The sequence below is a fragment of the Lampetra fluviatilis genome, chromosome 31, assembly GCF_964198595.1.
Source record: "Lampetra fluviatilis chromosome 31, kcLamFluv1.1, whole genome shotgun sequence".
In the NCBI taxonomy this organism is placed as follows: domain Eukaryota; kingdom Metazoa; phylum Chordata; class Hyperoartia; order Petromyzontiformes; family Petromyzontidae; genus Lampetra; species Lampetra fluviatilis.
The window spans coordinates 4,010,961-4,026,251 of record NC_136305.1 but is presented as its reverse complement, the minus strand read 5'-3'; the positions used below and the strand labels follow the sequence as shown (position 1 = coordinate 4,026,251).

At 47.4% G+C, this 15,291-nt stretch overlaps 1 protein-coding gene across 1 annotated transcript in view; it reads right to left on the bottom strand.

The window, feature by feature from the left end:
- Positions 1 to 10,456: 10,456 nt before the first annotated feature.
- SESTD1 (SEC14 and spectrin domain containing 1) overlaps positions 10,457 to 15,291 on the bottom strand; it is a 34,282-nt gene continuing 29,447 nt past the window's right edge. The window contains exon 18 of the mRNA XM_078870909.1: positions 10,457 to 14,826. Coding sequence (XP_078727035.1) covers positions 14,703 to 14,826 — 124 coding nt within the window. The 3' untranslated portion in view covers positions 10,457 to 14,702. The remainder of the gene's footprint in view (positions 14,827 to 15,291) is intronic.

Here is a 15,291-nt window from a genome sequence, read left to right as displayed (position 1 = left end):
ATTTAGCTTCGTTCATCATCCATCGTGACTTCTCGTCACACGTGCTGCTGAGGCCCACTGACGTTTCTCCACACTCGAGAGGACGTCTCCAACTTGTGCGTAATCTTGAATCCATGCGTTCCTCTCTTCGTCTCCCGGCCTGCCAATGAGTCTCTTCACTAACGATAACGTAAACATTGTACATATCTTAGATGTTTTCCCCCGCCCCCCATACAACGACATCTTACGGGATCTGTCGTACGATTGAAAAGCTGCCAATAAAAGTACGTGGACAGAATATGACCTTCCGGTAAGAGGGCCGGTCGAAATCACTTTAAAAAAAGCATTTGTCCATTTAATGTTCATGTCGTTGCGTTCCCATGCCTACCGTACCGCACTTGCAGAAAACAACTTCCGTTCCATCTCGGCTTCTACAATGGACACTGGAATTCCGTATCATCCGATTGGCACGGTTGGGCTACGTTCGGCGCGAACGAAGTTCAACGCAGAACACCCCCCCCCCCCAAATCCTTCTGTTCATTTGGCGTAGACTTTCTGGGCCAGGTGAATATAGATCGTTGACCTTCGATCTCCGGCGTTTGTGAGTTGTTACCAGATGAGGCACGGTTTGTTTTCGGGCTGGCCAACTGGTCGGTCCGCATCCAGCTGAGCCAGTGGACCGCTCCCAAAGTCTCATGATCACCGCCTTCCCTGCCTTTGGCTGCCACTCTGTCATTAGTCTTGACCAGTGCCCAGATTAATCTATTAAGCTAGTACGGGGCCTGTAGCATATGTTATAAAGGGGCCCTAAATAAAAACAAAAATCACGTAAATATTAAAACACACATTTTTTTATTGCATAGTAAAGTAATTGTATTTTTTAAATTGCTATACAGCCAGATAATACGACAAAATCGCTAACCTTAAACACAAAGTCATTCATAAAAGTTGAAGGCGGTATAGTACTATAGTAATAGACCCCAGTTCGCTTCTAACTCACGGCCAACATCGGTGACGATTATCTGAACCGGTGATGGGCCTCTCCTTGGTCGACTCAGTGAGTACCTGTGGCGTGTAAACATCGCCAATAGGGAGACAAAGGCGGCCGGGCGTGGTGTTGGACACCCTCCCCCTCGTGTGCCCTGTTGGCCTTCATAGATGGTCGCAAACAGCACTTGCCCCAACGGTCTGTTAAGGCTATCCAGGGAAAGGGTTATATTTGTGTTGATGCTAAATCTAACCATGTTGCTGATGGATCATTTCCACCCAATTCAACATATCTCTGGGAATAAAACAATACATACAGCTTATTCCTGTGTATACTATTGTGAGTAAACGACTGCCATGTTCAGAGTGCAGTGCGCGATAATCAAGGCACCAACGCTCAACGTCACTGCCATTAAAAACCGTTATTCTGTTTAAAAAAGAAACCCATCTCAAAAGAGACTGCCATCCATTTGTTTGAAGTGGCACAAAGGCAGCATGCTGCATATTTTCAGACAGTTTACTGGAAGTCGAGGCAGTTATTATTTTGTGTAAAATTGTGGGATTTAGGCCTCTTATGATATAATTTCATGCTTACCGACCCACGTAATCACAGGGCCCAGTGGCATCGATTAGGGAAAAGAGGGCATTTTCCGTTGCATTTTTGGGACCGTTATGCTCCCTTATACGCGGCTCTCAATCAAGCGATCGTTTTTCTGGGAGATAATTCCACACGTTCTGTTGCCTATGGTCAAGTGTATGTGTGTTGAACTTCTTTCGCACCGTACGTAGCCAACCGCGCCAAGCGAGGGGGTACGAAAACAAATCGTCCTTACCGTGCTCGATCCCATCGGATCTCAGCAGCTGAGAAGGGCATGAGCCTGGCGAGTCCTCGGATGGTGAAATGCGTGCCTGGGGCATGCCGTGCAGGTGACATAGGAATGTGGCAGCCCTTGAATGCGATTTCGCGTGACCTCTTCGCCATGGCCGGCAAGGCAACACAACACTTCGTTCTGCTGTTTGTTTTGTTTAAATCACCAACTCTTCTTGGGAAACCCATTTTTATCTCGGATAAGACCCGAACAGCAACACAACTTAATACTCGTAGCTTGTGAATGTTGCATCGTATCTCGACGAGAATGATCGTGACCAGCACACCCCCCGGCCCCAACTGTTACAAACACGCGGTCAGAGCGAACGCACCGACACTCACAAACCTCGCTTGGGAATCGTGAAAAAAAGTTACAAACGAACACAAGAAAAAACAAAAAATCCCACGAGCGACCACAGTCTAGATTTGAAGCTTTCGTGACTGCAGGAATCCATACTCCTTGGTTCTTTCGGTAAAGTCACGTAGGTGACGACCGGGGAAGGAGAGACGGCGGCGCTCCCGGCACGAGAGCGTCGCGGCGCATCAACAACTTCGCGGTGATCTGCTCCGCGCATCGGGGCGGGGGACATTTCCCTAACGGGCAGCGTAGATCGCCGACCACTTACAGGACTTAGTGGCCTCGTAATTAACACGTTTCGTAAAGAGCAGCGCGGATATCCACCGGGGAATTTCGCGCACCGCCACCGCGCATTGACGGCGCGCGCATTTCCAATTCGGCTCAGGGTCTGGCCCCGTGTTTTTAACGCGCCGTGCGGGAGCTCGTTAAAGCCCTCCTCTCGGTCGAAAAGCGAGGGCTCCCCGGAGTAGCGGAGATAACGATTTGACGAACAACAATTTCATCCTCGTCGGTCAGTGCCCGCCGAGCTGCACTGGATTCCTGTTGCCGAAAGAACGCGTTACGGGAAGGTCGCGCTCGTTACACACACACACACACAAAGAGTTCTTGCCACAATTTTAACCACCAATAAGCTCGCTGAGACCGTCAAGGAGCAGAAGCCATCATGGTGCGAACTGCGATCATCCTCGCAGCAGTGGCGGCGTTTGGCTGGGCCATCGAACACTGCTGAATTAGGGTATCTGCAAAACCGTCGCCACCGCTCGTGGCCCCGTGATGGAATGACCCGTCTAGAATCTGCACACGAGCAGATTTCATGACTCCGTGCGAACTCCGGTCATGCCGGTAGCGGCGGCTGTTTGGCTGGCTATCGAACGAAGATGGTCAGTTGCATCATGCGCTTTCAGATGCGCTTTTGCGGCCGTCTGGAACCCTCTCCCTTCCCATATTAGGAAGCCACTGGGAGCCATGCACTTTTAATTTCAGATGGAAAAACTAATTTCTTTAGAACCGCTTTTTGTGTTTAGTGTTTTGTCCCCCCCCCCCGCACCTCCGATTAGAACGGTTGCCTACGTACTTTGCGAAAGAAGTTCAACATACATACACACATCCTCTCCCTCCCCCCTCTCTCTCTCTCCCCCAGGCCCATAAGTCGTTCCGCTCTTTGATGACCTTGGCTAATTGCGCGCCGCCCTGATTCATCGTTGAGGCTCGAAACGTGGACGCCGCGGGCTCAGCGGTGATAGCGGCGAGCAATCCTCGCGGCCGTGTGTAACGAGGTGTGGCGTTGCAGTCGACCCGAGTAGTAAAAGGCAATTTCAAGAGCGAGGCTTTGCAAACCGTTCGTATTTCTTTTAGATTTACCGGGTTTTTTTTTTGCTGCTCCCTTGCCAGGCGAGATGATGGGGGGCTATCGACCCAGCCCCTCGTGAGACCCCGAAAATTGGTATTTTATTGATATTTACCATGTATTACTCTAGGGCCCTATTTAAAAATCTTGAAATTTGGGACCTCGCCCCGCCCTTCCCCCACTTCCTCTCTCCCCCTTTCCCCTCGTCCCCCCACTCCCCACCTGGGAAGTTCTAAATCCACCTCTCTCCCTTTGCCACAAATAATCCCAATCCTGCCACTAGAAACAGAGGTCATTTAGTACTCCGATATTTAAATACAGTTTATCACACAACACACACACAAATACACACAATGACAACCCTCGCTAAATATTTCACAATTTTGCCCATCGTGAGTTGGAGTGAGATGCCCTGTTTATGTTAAAAGCAGGCGTGGCTTTGCCAGATGAGTTGTAGTGGAAGTGCACAGCAGGGCAAGAATCCACTGCGCCCATGAACGGCGATTGTATCCGCGTGTTGTACTGCTCTCCGATGTGCACCGCCGTGTGCCCTTTCGGCACCGTGTCCGACGTTTCGCTCCACGTGCTGCTGGGAGCTTTCTTCACGAACTGAGTTGGCAAGCAAATTGAAGCGAATCATCTGACGACACGCGGCACAACCATAGCAAATCGGAGAGCAATCCAGCACGGCTGCTCAAAACCGAGGCAGCCCAATGTTTTGTTACGTGTAGGAATTCACGAGAAATATTAGGATTCCAATTTTTTTTTTATTTTGGGTGAGATCATCGTGTCTTTTTTTGTTCACGTATAACCCTCCACTACCCGACTATAGCCAATCAAGTTGTCACGTGATGGGCCAAACTTTCCAATTGATTTGGTCTTTCAGAAATACCGGAGGAGGAATGTTGAAAAGCAAGCGACGTTTAAAAAAAAAATGTATTCGACGTTACAACCATCAATCGTCGTCGTCGTCGTGTGTTTAATAAAAATAAACTCGGCTACTACGCAGCAATAAATATAATTCGCTTCGCCATAAACGCACGAACTTTGTGAGACTGGATGTAAGATCAATTTGGGTTTTTTCCGGTCTGTTTGATGTGAAAATTAGCTAACAAAAAATATAATCTTGCCATTTTAGTCACAAGTGAATACACCCTCCAGAGATGAATGTAACAATTTTAAGAAATCAACGTATTTATTTCTTTACGGAAGTATTAATGGACTCTCAAGACTCCGCGATTCTTTTTTATTTATCTGATTCAATTAAAAGAGAGTTACATTTCGTGCAAGGAGGAAACCAGAGAAAACTCACAACGCACACAAAGGGAGTAACACTTCGAACTCCACACAGATCAATTCAAGAATCCATTTCTGTACCGTCATCTCCTGGCCACCGCACAAGCCAAAGTACACAACGCTTGAACTACGGTGGCCAGATGTTTACTACCTCGCTTAGTATACAGAAGGTCGTGGGTTCGATCCCGATATTGACGCCTAGAGATTGTGTCTCTCTCCCCGTGGTTGCATGGATTTTTCTCCGGGTTTTCCCTCCACATTTAGAATCCACACGCGTTTAGAGCAATTTGCCTGCCATAAATGTCCACGTGATAAGCCACTTCGTTGAGCTATTATTTGTGGCCAGGTCGTTTCTGAAAAAGAGCTACACAGCTCAGTGGGCCATACCTGGTAAAGTAAAATAAAATTAAAACATCGTTTAATGTATCCCCCGGCAATCTGCCATCCAAGCGGTAACCAGGCTAAAATCTGCTCAGCTTGTTTGCTCTTTGCGAGGAGATGTGGTACACGCAGGGTGACTGACTCATTCAGAGGCATAAATTACGTGAGATTTACAATGCGTTCTGTCCTGGGGGGTGGGAGGGGGCTTTTGGGTAATGTTTATTTGTCGAAGGTTTAGCTGAGACCACAACAACTCACCGTGTGAAAATCCTCCCCACGCCGCCCCTATTACTCCAAGCTGTTAATCAGAGCTGAGTCACACGATCTCAAGGGTAAGAGCTCATTACTGAGCTCCAGCCATACTCATATATTACTATTATTACTACGACGCTTCTTTACCCAGGAAAAGCCTTGTGACTCTTCTTTTTCGCAGGAGTGTCCAGCCAAATTATAGCAGTAGGGGGCAATGATTCCTATGCGGATTCCAAATGAGTAAATTGTGGGCAATTTTTTTGTTATCCCTAATATAGGTTTTTGGGTGAGATCCCATGAATATAAATGTGTCTTCTTGGTTCTTTCGGTAAAGTCACGTAGAAGGGAAATAATAAAATAATAAAAATAAAACATAATACAATAATTATCACGACGTTTCGGCCACAACGCAAGCAGCCGTCCATAAATGTGTCGTTAAACCGGCCACCACCCGACACAGCCAATTAGTAAGGTTTCTCACGTAAACAGAACATGCCAATTGTACATTATATACATTCATTAATCCCCCACCCCCCACCCCCTCTGGCCTTCGCACGGGAAGGGCTCACAAGTGACGCCATCACATCCATCCCTCTATCACAAGGAAGGAAACAGGAGGAGATTTCTCCACAAATCTGCCTGCCGCCTGATGATGCCGGCTGTTGTAATTGTTGGCGAAACGTCGTGCTCGCGTTGCCAGTGTCGTTGTGGATTTGCTCTCCAAACGCACCCGTGTGCTGTGCGAGTAACGAATTGTCATTCTATGTCGTTGCTGTAAATTTGGAGCCCCCATGACGCCGGTTACACGAAACGGCACTACTCTTGCGGATGACATCAATGGGGGTTTAATTTTTTTTAAACCGTCCACGGTAATGGAGAAGAACCCAGTGGCCAAGACTGTGGCTTCACTCTTGTGTTTTAAACGTACGCGGTGGCCTGGCGGCTCAGAGGTCAGAGTGCAACACTGAGATCGCGGGTTCGATTTCTGTGAAATGAGCTGTGATTAAAACGGGGCTATCTCTCGCTCTCAAAGCGGAGTGATTTGATGGTCTTCGGACTTGGCCACCCATGACTGCACACATACACACACACAAAAAATCATCACGTAAAATGTGACTGTGCACTTAATATGGATACATTCCAGCTGCGAGAATTAAAATATTGGTTGATGAACAGTACAATGAAAAAAAAATCACGCATACGCATCGATTCCGCAATGCTTTCCAATGTACCCTCGTATTTCACGAACGATATTGCTCATGTACGAGCCTATTGTCAATCCACTGCTGAATGAGGGCCTCCCCAAATTGTGCGGGTCACGGGGTCTATTTGGCCATACCTCTCCACTTTGGTCGGTTCGGGTTGGTGAAAGCAGAGGGCACAGACGTGGGGGTCACAGTGCAGTAGCACAATCGATTTTACTTCACTACCCTCTGTTGCCCAGCCGATAAACACCCGCCACTCATATATCATTTGCTTGGTTCTTTCGGTAAAGTCACGTAGAAGGAAAATAATAAAATAATAAAAATAAAACATAATAAAATAATTCTCACGACGTTTCGGCCACAACGCAAGCAGCCGTCCTCAGGTGAAGAACAGGTCTGTCGGAAAGACTTAACCGAAAGAACCAAGAAGATGAATCCCTGCAGTCACGAAAGCTTTAAATCGAAATGATATATCATTGTTATTCGTGTATGGCAGTAGCTCATCCAAGCACGCACGATCCAGCCTCAAAACCTGCTTAGACTTCTGAGATGAGATCAGATTGAGCGCGTGCCGCGTAATTTCGCTCACAGTCTCAACGCTGTAAACTGACGAAGCTCACGATGGCATTTCCTTCCGTCAGCAGCGGTGCGAGACAGTAAATATCGCAGGGCTGCTCGTTTATTTTTTTTTACACACTGTCATTTAACTCACTCTGTCTGTTGTCGTTGTTGTATCCTCAAATATTGTAACTCAATTTTAACCCACTTCCCAATGTGGTATCGACTGCAAACTTGGTATACTTACGTCATACTGATGAGAATACTATATTCGATCATAAAAAATAAAATAAAAATTATATTATGTTTTATATATTATATTTCGGCTTTGGTCTACTTGTCCACGGTCAACTGACGTTGGCTGTCATTGGCCACGGTCCCCTACGTTATGGCAAGCTTCGGGGTCACTTCCTGGAGTCGTGGAGTTCTTCCATTACGAGTACATTTCATAAAAGCGTGTTTTAAAATAAAGTATTTTAAAAATAATACTTATTTTTACCTGCGCTTGTCACAAATGAAACCGCAATACCTTGCCTACTCGTCTAGAAGCATCAACCATCATCACGCCAACTCCCGCTCATCCTCACAGCAGCACCGCATCGCGCGGCGCTTTCAGACGCGCTTCTGGGGCCGTCTGGAACGCACTCTTCCTCCTTGCGATACTCGGAAGCCACTGGGAGCCATGCACTTTTAAATCATCTAGATTGAAAACTAATTTCTTTACAACTCGCTTTTTGTGTAGTTTGTTGTCCTTCCCCCACACCTCCTTCGATAAGCACGGTTCGTTACGTACGGCGCGAAAGAAGTTCAGCATACACACATATCAAATTTAGGTTTTTTCTCAGACAATGAGTAGTTTGTTTTAGGTGTAGGAGAAAACTCACGCGTGCGATTGGTGCAACACTTTATCCCTGGACAAAAGGGACAAGGAATGGGTTCGCACTTTGCTGTGCAGTCTTCACCTACCTGTTGATTCTATCATGGACACTGGAATCGCGCACCTCCGACGAGCACGGTCGGCTACGTACGGTGCGAAAGAGGTTCAACAAACACACACGCAGACACTCGACATGGTGGGAGATCGTTGGCGTTACGTCCACAGGATTTCCGCGATGCCCCCTAGTGGGAGACTGCCACAAAACATCCTCAAATGCGCGGCTTGTGACCGTCCTCGGCTCACGGCAGAGGGATTGCTGCCTGTCCCAGGTTCCCAGGTTCGTTCTCTTTGTTTTGAGGTTTGCTGTTCCTCGGAAATCTGGAAGCCCTCCCACGACATTAAAACTCCCGGTGTGTTTTTTGTGCCGGTTTCGTGATAATACCTCAAGCAAGACGGCGCAGTTACACGCGGTTCTCTATTCTGCCATCAGATGTGCATGTAGGCATGTTGAACTTCTTTCGCACCGCACGAAGCCAATCGTGCTAATCGGATGCGTTCATCGGAGATAGGATTCTTTCCATGATCATCATCGTCGTCGTAAATCAACCATCGGTCAATCCACTGCTGGAGGAGTTCCTCCCCAAGTCGTCGCCATCCTGCAATGCAATGATCCACCCACCACACGTGTGACACCAGCCGATGTAATCGCTCCGTCAATCCGATGGACATGCTCTCTGACATAGTCCACCCTTTTGCTGCCACTCCATTATAATAACGTTTTTTTCTTCTTCTTCGGGCATCACGCCTTCCGATGGCATGCCCTCTACCCAAACCCACTTAATAGTTTGAACAATGTCCTTGGCCTGCGTACGTTCTTTAAACCAGTACAGATGACGGTACAGATATGTCTCTCAATGGGATTCCGAGCGCGTCCATCTCCACGCCTCTCAGAATGTGTCCCGGGTTGGTGCTTGCCCGGACATTAGAGGTGGCAACCGTCGCTCACACGAACGGGGTTTTGCGGTGGCGAGATGTTAACTCTCTCCCCTGGCGGGCAGGATGTCGTGGGTTCGATCCCGACTTCTTGACGCCTGTTGGATATCTGGAGTTTGCATTTTCGACCAGTAGACCCTGCGGTTTGCCTCCCCCGCCCCCGTCCCCTCTCCACATTTAGAATCAGCATGCGTTTGGAGTATTTGGCTGCTCAACAAATGTCCCCGTGATAAGGCACTTCTCGTTGGAGCTATCACGTGATCGCCAGGTCGCTATTTAATTTAAAGAGCTGTATAGCTCAGTGGGCCTTACCTGGTAAAACTAAAAAAAAAATTGCCATCGACGGTGGCGAGCGGATGCCGTGAAGTTATAGCAATGCGCGACTGTCAATATTTATTATAATTTCTCACTCGCGGCATACCCGAGCCTCCAATAACCTCGGGGTAATCACACGGGTTTAAATGGATCAGCTCCCGGAAAAGCCGTTCGCCCGCCTTTCCATCACGACCCTGCGAGGAACGTAATCCACCATGGTCCTTTGTCCGTGAAAGCAAGCGGCATTATTCACTCCTACTCTGGGCCGAAAATTTGAAGATGTAACACAGGAGGCGAACACTCGTTACTTACAGTCTTGATGTACGGCGGAAGCCAAAAATACGAAATGATCTCCGTAGCACTCGAAAATTGCCCTTCACACAATCCGCTTACACGGAATTTGTTGGCCCAAAACGAAACAATGTATTTGAGATTATCATTTCCCATTCGCAACTGTGGAGAATGACGGACACACTGCGTTGTGGTACGTTAAAAAAAAAACCCCTTTGCTTGCCCAGGAAAGTCTCTGCTAAATTGTCAGGACGTTTGGCCAATTCCATTCATGTTGTTTGTCATCACGGTGATACAAGACTCCGACTGACCCCGACCGAGGTTACCTGGCTTGACCACCTCAATGTGAAATTGTAGCCGTTGCTCTGCATGGACATCAGCAGCCATCCGAAAGCGTGCGGTGGAGTCACGGCGTGGCGACTCCAGCCTCTTCCGAGGCGGCTGGCCAGCGTGGGAGTAGACCCAATACTCTCCAGAGGAGCGGCTCGCTTTCTCTCTCTTTCTCGAGGAGGCGCCCCTTCTGCCGGCAGCGACGCGAGAAATTTCAGGGCTGCGCCCAGAGCCGTCGTCCTTAGGGGTACGGCAAATCGGGGCGACCGCCCCGGGCCCCGCGCATTGGGGGGCCACACGGTGGGATTTGCCCTGAGGCCCTGCACGCCCCCGTGGAGGGCCCTGGTTGCACCTCCACCTGTATCTATGTGGAGCTCAACTTCACCAACGCCAGTGAAACAGCAACAGCAGCAACCGGTCATCGGTATCAAGACAATGTGTCTTTATTGTTGAACCTGCTTACGTAAGTGAAACATGCACATTTTATAACCCGTTAAACTGCAAGAGTTCAGGAATATGAGAATATAGAGCCTTAACGCTTCGGTTTACCCTCGGCTCGCCGTCGCCTAACCTCCTACACAGACATCGCCCTACGATAAAAGTCTACAAAATTATACTGTATTTACTTTCTACATTTTTTACAGTTTGTGACGTAGAGGTTACTGAGACCGCGTGCCTTTAATTTAACAAAAGCGGATAAGAAACTACAAAAAAAAAGAATACTTCAGTTTATCATGAATACATGTTCGTTTGTGGTGTATCTCTCAACTTCAGTGACATGCTACAATGAACGACCACGTTTAACATTTGTTTTAAACAATGCAGGTGGATGAAATGCGACCGGAACTTCCAAAACAAGAAGAATATAAAAAAAAGAATTAACATTCCACATTAGAAAAACATTAGCAATGTTCAGAATGTTTGCTGATAAACCTCAACTAGTTTCCTTCAGTTCATGGCTTTTGAACTTGCAAGACGATAATAAAGTTATCTCCGAAATAACCTGGCTCTAAATAACAGGTGCATTTTAATATACATATAAACACAATGTTTTTTATTTAACAACCGTGTCTCTGCTGATGCAACCCACGAAGGTTAAAACCGCTCCAGAATTTGGTTGTTTAAACAAATGTCGCGAGATAATATTGGTCTGGAAAGCCAATATATTGATTGGAGATATGATTTTTACCCACAATGCTCCATAACGCACGCGTTCGTACGCGGTGCGACGCTTTGCCTCACCGAGAGCAATGGCCAATAATCCGATTAAAAGTAACAATCATGAAACATCCATAACATTTACCATGTTTGGTTTTCAAGCCGACAATACAAAAATAATAGGTAGGGTACAAAAAGGTGTTTAAATACTGGATATAAAAACAAGATCAACATCTGAAAGTTTGTGGGAGAGAAAGACCAATTCCATAAAAAGCAACGTTCGAACGGTTGTCAAATATTGTGCGGACTCAACATTATTCGAACACTTAATTGAGAAATAATAACAGAATACACCATTACATCTCATTACATAAGTCTGGGGCATGGAATTAACGTGCAGCTTCTATTCGATTCCCCTCGAGACATTTTTAATTTCATCATTTACAGCTTTACAAAAAAAATCCAAATAATATATATATTTTTTAAACTTGCCACGTAAATGCCCTTGTAAAATCACTTTAGTTTAAAGCCTTACCCTGAATTTCAAAGGTCAACTACTTCGTGACCAAAATACTCCAAACTGTGGTCCATTGAAAACACGGAGCATTCGCCCTTATTTAAAAGATATGGAGCACACTGGCACGGCAATCTGAAATCGATGGGATTCCGCAACACCGGATGTCTCATTACGCTGGGACACAATGCGTCTCAATTACAGCCAACATCAGCAAAAACTTGGAAACGCTGCACTGCACTTTGCTCGTACACACAAAAAAATCAACGCCGCTTGCTCGTTGTCAAACCGTTGCACTACTCAGAAGGAAACTGTATCATCATCTTAATAAACTCACTGCCAGGAGCGGCACCTGTGAATGTACCCCCTCCCCCCCCCTTCTCCCCGCCCCTCTGCAGTGCAGAGACTTGGGGGTGGGGGAGTTGGTGGCTGGCTCAGATATGTGGAGAAATAACAAAAAGAGAAGATGCCCGCCAACGGGGCCAATAAAGTGACTGAGTTTCTGACCTATTTGTGTGGCGTTTTGAGTGATATCTTCCTCGAATGTGTAGGTTTTCTCCAGGCATTAATCCTTTTATTTAAAAAAATGTATTTTCCCTACCAGCTAAAGCCCTTTTTCAGAAGCAACCTGGCTATCACACAAATGATAGCTCAACGAAAGTGGATTAACATCATGTGAAAATTTATAGCAGCCAAATTTTCTAAAAACGCACGTTCATTCTAAACGTGGAGAGAAAAACCGTAGGACCCGGAGAAAAATCCACGCGACCACAGGGAGAATATGCAAACTCCAAATATACAGCAGACGTCGGAGCATGATCGAACCCACGACCTCTTGCATACCGGGCGAGGTAGTCAACATCTCGCCACCGTGGCACCTTATTCTTATTCAAAGCCGACAGGGCCTATTATGGCAGGCACTCCAGTTGCCTTCCACACAAAACGAGCATCGGTTTCTGGTGGAATTGGCAAAACATATCAATATAGGAACCAATTGAAAATGAGCGTTGCGGTGATATTTACGCAGATTCAGGAAACGCTATTACTTTATACATTGTACATCGGCCAATCAAAGCCGAAACGCATTGGGAAAACTTCAAAAAGTAATAGTGACCATCTGTGAATGAAGAAAAAAGTACGCTATAGGAAATAATCAAACGTGTTAACGTGGAAAAATGAGAGCTGTACTGTACTTGGTTAACACTACAATGCAAGGGCGAGGCCAGCTCAATGTTTAAATAACGTGAATATGCTAACCTATAACTCGTCAACTAAAAGTATTAATGATTGAATAATTATTATAGATAAGTAAAATATTTAAATTGCTATTACTTCAGCACCATTTATAGCATCAAGCGAATAGTTAAAAAAAAAGTAAAACAAATGTCCAGCCTGCTTAAAAAAAAACAAATCTTTTAATAAATAAGAGAAAATTACCCGGAGCCTAAACATCGCTGCAAGAAGCTTCTATTGATTAAGAAGTTTAGCGTGCACTTATTTATTACTATCAAGTTAATCAAGACTGCTGTGTGACCACGATGGAAAATGTGGCGGAGTAGAAAATATTGCCACCATCTACCTAAGTAGGTAAGAAAAACAAATACCCATCCCGATCGTCATTAATAATATGCAGTCGGCGTGCACCTTCACTGCAACACTTGAAAAAAACCGACAAAAATGAATGTGCCCCGTTCTTTTAAGATGATAAACCGTACTTTACCTTGCAAGAATATACATTTTTAAAAACCGAAGAGGCTTGCAATTTCCAATCAACTTACTTCCATCGAAAATCCAATTTGTCATTGCTCAAATATTTCACTTATTGCAGAAAAGGGGACGGGAGTTCGCTAATCTCGCCGCTTTAAAGCCCAGCGACAACACGTGCTGTAGGCCGCACCAATCCTGAACGCAGATTCCCTCTTGTACTCTTCTCGCACCAATATCCTACGTTCAGGGACCCATTGCTACACCCCCTTCACTCTCCGCTCCCTACTCCCGCAGGTCCTTCAGTAAAAATCGACGTCGCTCTCTGACCGCATGCCCTTTCGCTCGTCACTTAAATCCCTGCATCAGCGGCTGAACCATAGGAAGCCACTTGCACGATACCGGACCACATTGCTTTTCGTAAACGCGAGACGCAAACGCGACTGGCGCGCACACACGCGCTGCCGTTTTATTCGTCGTGAAATTCACCCGCGGCGGCGGCGGAACGCCGGATATACCCGGCGAAGACAGGAACGCGTTTGTAGGCTTTGTTGTGCAGCCTGTTAGTGCGCAGGCGTGCTTAGCAGTGCAGTTTACACAGCCGTCAACTCTCACAGTGTGCACGGGGAGGCATACGGGACTCGGTGCGGTACGCGCAGCGTGCAAAACGGTGTACGAGACGTACGGGATACCGAGTGCGTGTGTGTGTGTGTGCCGCAGCGAGGTGCAGTGTAAATCAAGGGCACTAAGTTGGTGTACAGAATATCATGTTATACACACCATGGTGTGAGGTGTAACAACACACCGCACAGGCTACCGTAGCATGATATACAAGCCATCGGCAGCTTATAAACCTCGACGGTGTCGTGTACAGGACGCCGGGCCGTTACACCACGGTGTAGGGCGGCGCAGGAGACCTCGCCGTGAGATACGGCGAGCAAATGACAAAATCTCGTTCCAAGTAATCGGAAGACAACCAAGGCCGGCCGCCAGAAGCCCTCGCGCGGAAGTCTGTGCAGTGTAACCAGGCGTTTGTGAAAAAGACTCAGCCACCCCTCCCCCCCCACCCAACAAGGACCTTGTCACCACACCACAACGGGCGAGACCGCCTCTACTCCGGGCGTTAAGATGCAAGCCGACGCTCCGGGCCGCCGTGAGCGCGCACAGTTGCCCGTCCGCGCGGGGAGGGACGGCGGCCGTCAGCGAGCGAGCGACCGCACGCAAGTCGCCTGGAGGCCAATCCCGGAGCCGCTCGCGCGAAACGGAGGATGCTGCTTGGGGCCAGCGACTAGAAGTCGCCGTTGGGTGTTCCGCACGGAGCGCTCAGCCTCTGCTCCAGCAGCCGCAGCTTCTCGCGGATCCCTTCCGTCGCCGCGGCCATGTCGCCGGGGCTCCCGAAGAACTGCTCCGAGCTGAGAAGTGCAAGACGAGCGAGCAGCGAGGGTCAAAGATCACCAGCAGCAGCAGCGGCGGCGGTGATGGCGGTGGACCGAGTAATTTGCCTCGAGTGTAACGCTAAAGCCGCGAGAAGGCCGCCGCTTGGTACTAGTGTGACGACGACGCTCAATGGCAAAAGTCCCTGTGACAGGAACGCGTTGTAACAAAAACAATTCGTCAGCCCTTTGTCAAGCGGAACTTTGAGAAATATAGTTACACCGCGTACAAAATTCCAGAATCAGAAACTCTGCTTGGAATGGAGGAGGAATCCGTGGAGCTACGAGGCTCTTTCCTACAGATGTCCAGTACGGGGCGAGTCAAGGAGTTACAACAAACGAAACATACAAAAAGGCGACAAGAGCGTAAAATGGAGAAACAGGTAAAAGAGAGTCGCTGAATTATAAATACATTCATGATACAAGTCCGATTGATCAAGCCTT